Source organism: Lolium perenne, chromosome 2 (genome assembly GCF_019359855.2).
Source record: "Lolium perenne isolate Kyuss_39 chromosome 2, Kyuss_2.0, whole genome shotgun sequence".
Taxonomy (NCBI): Eukaryota; Viridiplantae; Streptophyta; class Magnoliopsida; order Poales; family Poaceae; genus Lolium; species Lolium perenne.
The window spans coordinates 12053116-12064286 of record NC_067245.2 but is presented as its reverse complement, the minus strand read 5'-3'; the positions used below and the strand labels follow the sequence as shown (position 1 = coordinate 12064286).

General features: G+C 45.2%; 1 protein-coding gene across 1 annotated transcript; it reads left to right on the top strand.

Annotated features, from left to right (window-relative positions):
• Nucleotides 1–6920: 6920 nt before the first annotated feature.
• Nucleotides 6921–8806, top strand: LOC139829675 (probable L-ascorbate peroxidase 3, peroxisomal). The gene is made up of 8 exons (XM_051357236.2): nucleotides 6921–7125; nucleotides 7198–7322; nucleotides 7449–7564; nucleotides 7666–7714; nucleotides 7908–7975; nucleotides 8073–8152; nucleotides 8239–8341; nucleotides 8434–8806. The coding sequence occupies exons 1-8, from the start codon at nucleotides 7004–7006 to the stop codon at nucleotides 8638–8640; spliced, it is 870 nt and encodes a 289-aa protein (XP_051213196.1). The 5' UTR covers nucleotides 6921–7003; the 3' UTR covers nucleotides 8641–8806.
• Nucleotides 8807–11171: the final 2365 nt, after the last annotated feature.

Here is an 11171-nt window from a genome sequence, read left to right as displayed (position 1 = left end):
GAGGACCTTTAGTCGCGGTTCTTCTGGCCAACCGCGACTAAAGGCCGCCGCAGGTTTAGGGTTTTAGGCCCCCCCTAAACCTGCCCCCCCCCCCCCCTAAACATATTTTCTGTTTAATTTGTATATTGTTTTATTTCTTTTGTGCTTTATTGTAATTTTGAAGGAGTTTCACATATTCTACGGTACTACATATATACATGCATATGAATGTACAATTTCAAACAAATTTGAAATTAGAACCAAAAAGAATTCAAGAGGAATATACAATATATATTCAATATCATCGGATGACCATATACAAGTTTGAACAAGTTTCCATACATAATTTAATGCATGTATAGTTCTACGTCCTCGCAATGGTGTTCTCCTTTAGGATTGAGGACTTCCCTCCTGAACCATCCAGCTAGTTCCTCTTGAAGTGGTCGGAAGCGAGCTTCTAGACTAAGCATCATCCGGAGGTTATTCCTCTGAGCATTGAGATCACTCGGAACGCGCTCAGAGGTGTATCTCCGGATCATCTCACAGACATAGTATCCACACAGATTGGTTCCCGGTGGCTGCATATCGCTACCATTTTTAGCCTTTGACCGCATGAAATTTAGCTCTTTTTTGAATTCACCGACCTTTGTATCTGCGAACCGTCTCCAAACCCTACGAGGCAAAGAAAATTAAATGAACAAGAGAGTTATTAGTTAATTACTTGAAGCTTAATTAGGAAATGAACGAAATAGGCCGATCGATATAGAGCGCAAATGAATGAAAACAATTACTTTTGAATCATTTGTCTCATGTCGGCCCACTCCGCCTTATCCATATTCAGAGAGTCGTGGACGATACATTCTGATTTGTCAACTTTAATTACTAGCAGAATCCAGTGGAACCTGCGGACACGATACATGCACAGTACGTCATGCATAACTCATCGATTAGCCGGCCACATACCATGCATGGAGTAAACAAAAGAGAATGTGCTCAAGACATAAACACTCACCCAAAATGGTAAGGAAATAGAATATCACTTTTGAGTTCCTGCTTTTCAAGAAACCGCCACAGGTCTTTCTCCACGTCGGCGGGGTGATGCTTTAACGTATATCCATTAACGATGTGTGGGTCAATGAACCCAACATCATGGATGCTCCTTACTCTGCATTCCTTAATCCTCAATCTGCATGTATAATAGCGGACACAACAATATAGTTAGGACATATATATATAGTGCAAGCAATATGAACGAGATGGGGTAGAAATAAATCACTTACAGAACGTAGCAACTGATGATAGATTTGTCGAGCTCGCGCAGATTGAAAAGCTGGAACAATTCACTCAGATGAATTTGTACAGAGTATTGTTTGAAGTGATGCTCATATCCAACTTCCGCATAAATATAATCTTTGGCGTTTTTATGTTTTATGTAACCCTTGTACCAGTTCATCAGACCTTTCATTTGTGGAGGTAGATCCTCTTCCTGCGCAGGCTCGACGAGAGGCCCATTCTTCACATATGTAAGTACTACCTCCTTCACTGGCGCCTCATCAAGGCCTAACAGTTCACGAAGAGTAATACCTAAGTTGGCCGCTTGTTCTCCGGCACTCGTTACCAATCCCTGCCGCAGCTTCTATGATTTATGGGGCATCCGGACCGGCGGCTGTCACTATAAGCGGGGCAATCGATTGTTTACTTTGTTCCCCGAGCTGGGCAACAACTCGTTTCCCGCTTTGTGCACTTTGTAATTCCGCTTTATCGGCCTCCTCTTTCTTCTCCTTGAACATGCGTGCCTGATTCTTTAGTTCACGTGCATAGTCGTCAGGCAGATTCTTCGCGGCTTGGGACGGTGTGTTCAAAAATGACTTAGCCCACTTCTTTTGCTCATCAGAAAATACTGGCTTGGGCTCGGGCTCTCCCTCTCCTCTCTCTCCCTCTCCTCTCTCTCACTGCATGCGAGCGGCGGCGCCGGCGATGACGATGGGGACGTACGCGCGCGTCGACACACACGGTGTGGGTGGGGCGGCGACGACGGGCCGACATACGGGACGGGCGCGACGAGAGGGCGGCGACGACGGAGAGAAGGCGCTGACGGCGAGGTCGAGTGCGGCGACGGCGAGTTAAATTTACACTTTAATTAGTTAAATTTTTAAGTCAAATTTTTTAACTTATTTAAAAACAATTTAATTAAGTTTTTAGTTTTGTTTTTTGAATTTGTAACCAATTAAGTTTGTTTAGTTTCTTCACATATACACGTACGTTTACAATTTAATTAAGTTACAAATTAGTTCTTCACATATATACACTGCACGTTTACAATTTATTTAAGTTACAATTTTAATTAAAAAAACTTAGTTACGATTTTTAAAAAAAACAAAAAAAAACCGGCCAGGCCGGGTGCCCCTGGCACTTTCTCTCCTCTCTCCCTCTGCTCATCTCTCTCGATCTCTGTACGTGCACCGATGGCGGGCGAGGGAGGCGGGCGGCGACGACGCGTCGGGCGGCGAGCGAGGGAGGCGAGCGGCGACGACGCGTCGGCGGCGAGGGGCGGCGGCGCGCCGGCGAGGGAGGCGGCGTCGCGCGCGACAGTAACCGGGGCGGAGGAGAGGCGCGCGCGGCGCGGCGCGTCGATCGACTACGGCGAAGCGACGGCGAGCGCGGAGGACGACAATCGCGGGCCGGCGTTGGCGGCGGGCGACGGCGGGCGTTGGCGGCGGGCGACGGTGGCGAGCAGCCTGACGGCGCCTGTGTGTTCGAGGAAGAAGAGAGAATGAACCGCCTCGCTCCGGCGCGCGTGTATAGCGGGACCGCCCTGTAGGCGGGGTTGGGGGCTTCAACCGCTACTAATGGTCCCCCTTTAGTCGCGGTTGTTGACCCCAACCGCGACTAAAGGGTATTTTCGCCGCGTTTTGGTTTCCCGCGGAAAAATAACTTTTTAAAATTTCTTTTCTTTTTCAGGACTAAATCAATAAAAATAAAACTAGTTCAATTCAAAATTTTAAAAATACAAATAATATGTCAAAAAATTCATAAAAATAAAACTAATTCATTCAAAATTTAAAAAATACAAATAATATATCAAAAAATTCATAAAAATAAAACTAGTTCAATTCAAAATCTTAAAAATACAAATAATATATCAAAAAATTCATAAAAATAAAACTAATTCAATTCAAAATTTTAAAAATACAAATAATATATCAAAAAATTCATAAAAATAAAACTAATTGAATTCAAAATTTAAAAAATACAAATAATATATCAAGAAATTCATAAAAGTAAAACTAATTCAATTCAAAATTTTAAAAATACAAATAATATATCAAAAAATTCATAAAAATAAAACTAATTGAATTCAAAATTTAAAAAATACAAATAATATATCAAGAAATTCATAAAAATAAAACTAGTTCAATTCAAAATTTAAAAAATACAAATAATATATCAAAAAATTCATAAAAATAAAACTAATTCAATTCAAAATTTCTTCCCGTCCGCCTCTGTCTTCTCGTTGGCCCCCTCTTCCCGCCTCTGTCTTTCTGCCGACCCCCTCTTCCCGCCTCATCTTCCCGCCATTTCTTTCCTGTCTTCCCGCCTCTTTCTTCCCGCCAATATCTTCCCGCCAATTTCTTCCCGCCTCTTTCTTCCCGCCACTTTCTTCCCGCCTCCTGTCTTCCCGCTCCCATTTTTCCCGCCATTTGTCACTGTAATGCTTGCCTTTCTTTCTCACTGGATGACCTTTCGGAAGAAATCGACGATGCCCAAGGTACACGTTCTTCTTACAATTTGGCAAATGTACACTTTCAGTCTCATGTAAGCAGTGCGTGCATGCATTGTATCCCTTATTTGACAGTCCCGAAAGGTTACTAAGAGCAGGCCAATCGTTGATGGTTACGAAAAGCAACGCTCGTATGTCAAATTCCTCTTCTTTGTGCTCATCCCACACACGGACACCAGGTCTGCCCCACAGCTGTAAAAGTTCATCAACTAATGGCCTTAGGTACACATCGATGTCGTTGCCGGGTTGCTTCGGACCTTGGATGAGCACTGGCATCATAATGAACTTCCGTTTCATGCACAACCAAGGAGGAAGGTTGTAGATGCATAGAGTCACGGGCCAGGTGCTATGGCTGGAGCTCTGCTCGCTAAAAGGATTCATGCCATCCGTACTTAGACCAAATCTTATGTTCCTTGCGTCAGCTGCAAAATCTTTGAACTCTCTGTCGATCTTTCTCCATTGCGTTCCATCTGCGGGGTGTCTCAACTCCCCGTCCGACTTACGGTCCTCTTTGTGCCATCGCAACAACTTGGCATGCTCTTTGTTCCTGAACACACGTTTCAACCGTGGTATTATAGGAGCATACCACATCACCTTGGCGGGAACCCTCTTCCTGGGTTTCTGGCCCTCAACATCGTCACCAGGGTCATCGCCTCTGATCTTATAACGCAATGCAGTGCATACCGGGCATCCATTCAAATTCTCGTATTCACCGCGGTAGAGGATGCAGTCGTTGATGCATGCATGTATCTTCAGAACCTCTAAACCTAGAGGGCAGACAACCTTCTTTGCTTCGTACGTACTGGCGGGCAACTCGTTATTCTTTGGAAACATATTCTTCAACATTTTCAGCAAGTTTTCAAATGCCGAGTCAGCTACACCTGCCTGTGCCTTCCATTTCAGCAAATTCAGTGTGCAGCCCAGCTTTTTCAGACCATCATCGCATCCGGGGTACAGCGCCTTCCTGTGATCCTCTAACATGCGATCCAAATTCTCCCTCTCCTTTTCAGTTTCGCAGCGTCTCCGTGCATCAGCAATGGTCCGACCAAGATCATCAACGGGATCATCACGTGCCTCTTCTTCACCTTCCCCTTCACCTTCCCCTTCACCTTCAGCATCCTCCATGAAAGTATCACCGAAATGAGCAAGATAGCTTTCATCGATGAAATCATCCCCTTCTTCATCTTCTTCCATTATAACCCCTCTTTCTCCATGCTTGGTCCAACAATTATAGCTTGGCATGAAACCGTGCCGAAGCAGGTGCATGTGAACATCTCTTGAGGAAGAGTAACCCTTCTGATTTTTGCAGTTAACACATGGACAGATAACAAAACCCCCATGCTTGTTCGCATTAGCCACTACGAGGAAATCTTTCAAACCCGTAGTGAACTCGCTGGAGAGTCGGTTACCGTACATCCATTGCCGATTCATATGCATTATTATAATATAAAATATATAATTAACCATCATGCATTTGTTAAACTAACTAGCTACAAACAATATAAATTAAACAATGAACTACACACATGCATATTTTTATCAATGACACATGAAAGGTTCAAGTTGCTAACCGCGATCGAGGAGGAAAAAATAAATGAGAAAGCTCAAGTGTGGCTCCAACACTTCATATCATGTTTGTTTCATGCTCTTGGGGCATTTCATCAAACACCTTATGTGCATAAGAGGAACCAAAAGCAAACCTAACACCCACTTGTGAAGTTTGTGAAGAGAATGGCTCCAAATGGCTAAGTGTTGGCTGCTGGATGGGTATATATAGGGGAGGGGCTTTAGTCGCGGTTGGCCTGGCAAACCGCGACTAAAGGCCTTCGGGCACCTTTAGTCGCGGTTGGCCTGGCCAACCGCGACTAAAGCCCCCCACGTGCACCAGCTGGCCACCGAGCGCCCTGGGCCCAGGCCTTTGGTCGCGGTTCGCCTCCCGAACCGCGACTAAAGGTCCCATTAGTCGCGGTTCCTATAGCTTCGCGACTTATGGGGCTGGACGGAAGCCTATTTTTCTACCAGTGCCTAATGGCATCTTTGACTAGACAAACTACTTTACAAAGTAACTTTAATCATAGGTGACGCCGGTATCTTCTTTAATCAGGGAGGCTAACGTCCTCCGGTTGCTTTTGGCGTCACCTTCCTCTTTGGCGCCAGGGCTTCGTTTAAACCTTGGGACGCCGGTGTGGATGTCGTCAACGACGTCCGGGAGGGTGCGGCCGGGAACGCCCCAGAAACGGAGGCGCCCCTCCTTGTTCCACGTGTTCCTCCGGCCGATGAGGCCGTCGGTGTTGGCCATGTCAGCGTCGTACTACGCCTGGAAAAAGTCTGCCCACCAATCATTGTTGCCGGTGGGGGCCCAGGTGGGATCGGCGCGCTTCTCAGCGCTGAGGCGCGCACGCTAGGCTATGATCGCGTCCCTTGAACGATCCATGCCCGGCGGCGGCGAGACGCCGATCCCGTTGACGGTCATCCTCTAGTCGCCGCTGCTTAGCAGGTGCATGTCCGGCGGAACATGGTACCGCGCGTGGTACATCGCCCATGCCTCCGTCATCATGTGGCTGCCGCGCCCGACGCTGTTCGCGGCGAGGATATTGTTGCGGCAGGACGAATTGAAATGTGGCGTTAGGAAGGAAGGAGGCGACGGCTATCGAGAATGGCACGACGAGATTGGAATGTGAAAGCGATGAGAAGGAAGGAGGGCCGCTCTTTATTACAGCGGCGGCAGCGAAGGCGTTGGCCGTAATAAACGCCGGCACGAATGACCACACGGTCATGCGCGACGAGACGCATCACTGCGTCGCCTGAAATAGCATGGAGGCTTTTAACATCGTTTGAGTAGGGGTAAGCGACGGGTTTTAGACTTTCGTGTCAATGAACCTTTAAAGCCGCACGACTGAAACCAAAAAAATGTCCAACGCGTGTCCGTGGAGATGCTCCTACGAGGGTCGCTGCAAAGCTTCCCTGCCGGTGGAGTTATTAACCCGGGCAAATATCACGTACGTAATCCATCCACAGATGTTGCTTTCATCTGGAGAAATCCCATGCTTTCTCCGCGCCTCCACTCCATTCCATTCCATTCCTCCCAGTTCCCTCCTACCTTCCTTTCGCCCCTCCACTTTTCATACCTCCGCTCGGCCGCGCGCTCCTACAAAGCCCCGCCCCTGCTTCATTCCCCTGCCCAAACCAGAGTGCTCCTCTGCCCCGACGAACAGAGACAGAGAAAGACAGACTCGAGTAGCCATGTCGTCGGCTGCAAGCCCGGTGGTGGTCGCGGAGTACATCGCCGAGATCGAGAAGGCGCGGCGGGACCTCCGCGCGCTCATCGCCAGCAAGAGCTGCGCACCCATCATGCTCCGCCTCGCGTACGTGCCGCTCGTGTTCCTCCATTATGTTGGCGTTTTCTATCTCCCATAACGACGGTGACCATGGCGCAGATGGCACGATGCCGGCACCTACGACAAGGCCACCAACACCGGAGGCCCCAACGGCTCCATCAGGCTCCCGGAGGAGCTCCGCCACGCGGCCAATGCAGGGCTCAATATCGCCGTCGACCTTCTAGGTCAGCACGCCACTCGATTCTTCTGTCAGACGATTTCACTTGTGATCCAGTTAAGCAAATATAACTGATTACCCGCAAAAGAAAAAAAAAAGCAAATATAACTGATGGTGAGTTCCTATGGTGCAGAACCAATCAAGCAGAAGCACCCCAAGATCTCGTACGCCGACCTGTACCAGCTCGCCGGGGTTGTTGCCGTAGAGGTCACCGGTGGACCAACAATAGATTTCATTCCTGGCAGGAAGGTGAGTTAACAAGAACAGCAGCATCCACAGGTTCATTTCCAGACCCTGCTTAATTCTTGTCAAAGTACCTTAATACTAGTACTCTTTGGCATGTGAACCAGGATTCTTCAGTTTGCCCTGAGGAAGGACGCCTGCCAGATGCTAAGCAAGGTAACCAATTTGTACCACCACTCTTTAGATTCTACGAATCTTTCTTTGTGAATGAAATTCGAGATGCTAAAATGTCGTATTGCATTACCGAAAATTAGTTTCAGCTCATGCACTTTGAATTAGAGTTTCGCAAAATCATGTGCTTAAAGAGCTAAAGATCGCTAAAAAAATGCTTCTGTTATCATGTCTTCAGGTGATGTGTTCTACCGAATGGGATTGACTGACAAGGACATAGTAGCACTCTCGGGTGGACATACTCTGGTAATCTAACCTCACATTTTTGGCGTGTTAACATAACAACTCATCAACCACATTTCTTTTGATAGAAAGTTGTTATTCTGCAATTGCAAATTTTCAGGGGAAAGCCCGGCGTGACAGGTCGGGATTCGAAGGTGCTTGGACAAAGGAACCTCTCAAGTTTGACAACTCCTATTTTATGTAAGCATGACCATGACATGTTTCATCAGTTGCCGCTGCCCATCAAACATTGCCATCACCTCACTTCCTCTTCTGTATATGCGCAGTGAGCTTCTGAAAGGGGACTCCGATGGCCTCCTGAAGCTGCCAACAGACAAGGTTCTAGTGGACCATCCAGCTTTCCGTCCATACGTCGAGAAATATGCGAAGGTAAATCACAGTGGAATTCAGAATTTCTCCAGTCCTTGTGCTACAATATTTTCCTAGCTTGTTGGATATAGCTGGCATTTTTTTCTGCGCAGGATGAGGAGGCGTTCTTCAGGGACTACGCGGAGTCACACAAGAAGCTCTCCGAGCTCGGGTTCACGCCTTCCCGCGCTAACCTATTGGCGTGGAAGTCCAGAGACAAGGCGAAGAGGGTGGTGACGACAACTACGGCTGTCTTCGCAGTTGCTGTTGCTGTCATCGCCTGCGCTTACATCTGCGAAACCAAGAAGAAGCTTGGTTAATTTCCATCTTCACATTATTGCATAGTGAACAAACTTAATGGAACGTTCAAGATGTGGTGGAGTCGTACATGAGAACTGAGACTCGTCCGGAATTACTGTGTCAGTAAATGCGTATGTTGTGAAGTTGTACAGAGAACGAAATAAGGAACTTATGGTACTTGTCGAATGTGAAGTTTCTACTAGGGTTGCTGCCTTCTCAAGCAGTGGAAATAATCTATTGAATGAGTAGGCAACGGCGGTCAGTTAGACATCCTGCTCGGATTCCAAAGCTAACTACACAAAAAAAGGTCAAAAGCCAAATAAAAAAGCAAGAAAGTCTAAATCTTCATTTGTTTCTCAATGAATGGCATGTTTACCATTAGGTCTTCGTGATTTAACTAAACATTTACATATTGCTAATTGTATTTAGAAACATGAATTGGATTTTGTGGCTATTTTAAAAACAGGTAAGTTTTTAAAATTACCTATCAGGTGGTGTTGATTTCACTTGGATTTCTTGCTCACCTTGTGGACGATATGGGAGCTTATTACTTGGCGCAGAAAGAATACCATGAATGTGTTGGCTAGTTTGAATCAAGCTTATCATATAAAACTTCACATGCAAAATAAATCTGATAATTTCACATGGACTCTGATCGTTTTGTATGGAGCAGCTTAGGATGAATTTAAAGTTGCATTCCTTTGTGAATTAGCAACTTCGCAAAATATAACCCATACCCTATTTGGCGGGGACTTTAATTTGCTAAGATTTCCAAACGAGAAGAGTAGAGGCAGATTCGATAATCATTGACCTTTCTTATTTAACACTGGCATTGACACTTAAGATTTGAGAGAGATGTCGACTGGAAGGCAATTCACCTGTGCAAACAACCTTCCAGAACCGATATACTAAAAAGTAAATCGCGTACTTATGGACACAGATTGAGAACCTAAATTTCCATTTATCATTGTATAGGACCTAGCACGTATAGAGTAATTGTCGGATCATGCTGCTATTCTGTTAACCATGGGAACGCCTAGACCAAGATGCAAATGTCAATTGAAATTTGAACTGCTTGGACGGTTGCATCGTGATGGTTCTTTTTTATATGGGTAAAAACATATGGGAGCAACCTGTTGCGTGTCATAACCCTATCTAAAGGTGGAATAAAATAATAGATGCATTGCATAAATACCTTAGAAGATGGGCAAGGCATACACATCTAAAAGTTGAATAGTTCGGTTGCCATCAATTATAGATGATCTAGAGGCCATTGCAGAAGTACGATCTTTATCGTCGCATGAGATTGAATTAAAAAGACAATCCAATGTGCATATAGCTCAACTTTTGCGAGAAGTGAAACTCAAATGGTACCAACATTCAAAAGTCCAATTTATTTTGGAAGGAGACTTAAATACAAGATACATTCATAGTTTCACAAATAACAGACACCGAAAGAAACTTATTCATTCTCTTCTTTAAGATGTGGGATTGATCAAATGACATAAGCAATTAAAGACATATATAGAAAATTATTACAAAATCTATTTAAGGAAGAGAGGAAGGAAACTTCTTGATGGATGAGTGAAAGGACGAGATGTCACCTAGAAGGGAGGGAGGAGTGAATAAGCGTTTCAAAAACAATTACGAATTTGTCTTGGAAGAATGCAGAACTAAATAACATTTATTTTACAAGAAAAAACAAAAATAAGCAACGCACTAAGTGCACCAACCAACTATGCAAGATATATAGCATAAGATATGTATAACGCAAGTGGCAAGCAAGATATGAGCACTTCAAACTCGATGGCTATCACAAGGAAACTAAGTTTCGGTATAGAGATAACTGAGGCACACCGAGATGAAGATATGTTCCTGTGTTCCGACACACGAAGTGGGGTACGTCACGTTGATGAAATGCAGGTTACCACGAAAATCTCCCGAGCGCTACGATGGAACACCTTCTTCTCCAAGCCAATTCCGTGGAGGACAAAGGCCCTTTCTTTATGTTTAACTTTCCTCCACTCCAGATATGACAAACTCCACAACCACTTCACAAGCTCCACGAAGGAGAAGCCCGATCTTCTTTACAATCTTTCACAGAGAGATCATCGAAGCACCACCAATCTTTCACAACGAGATCACAGAAGCACCAACATCCAAGCCAACAAGGATATCATCTTCCAAGAGTAATAAGCTCACCATCTTTCACTCGAATAAATCGTAATGAAGAACTAAACACTATGCAAGGATGCAAAGCAAGAACACCAAAGGTGTTCAAAAATCATTCACGCCCAAATCCAGTAAAACAACAAGTGCTAGGGAGGAATTGAAGGAAGAACAACGGAAGAAATTAACAAATGACTCCAATTCTAGATCCCAAGAGTTCCCCTCACTTAGAGAGGGGTAAAACAGTAGAACATAAAATTCATTCTGTTTTCCTCTGAAATTATTAGAGGGGATCATCCAATCAAGAGCTCAACGTGTAGGCTTGTGCTCCTTCTCTGGTCATAGCTAGCTAGAGCGGACATGAGAGGGCTCTGATTCATGG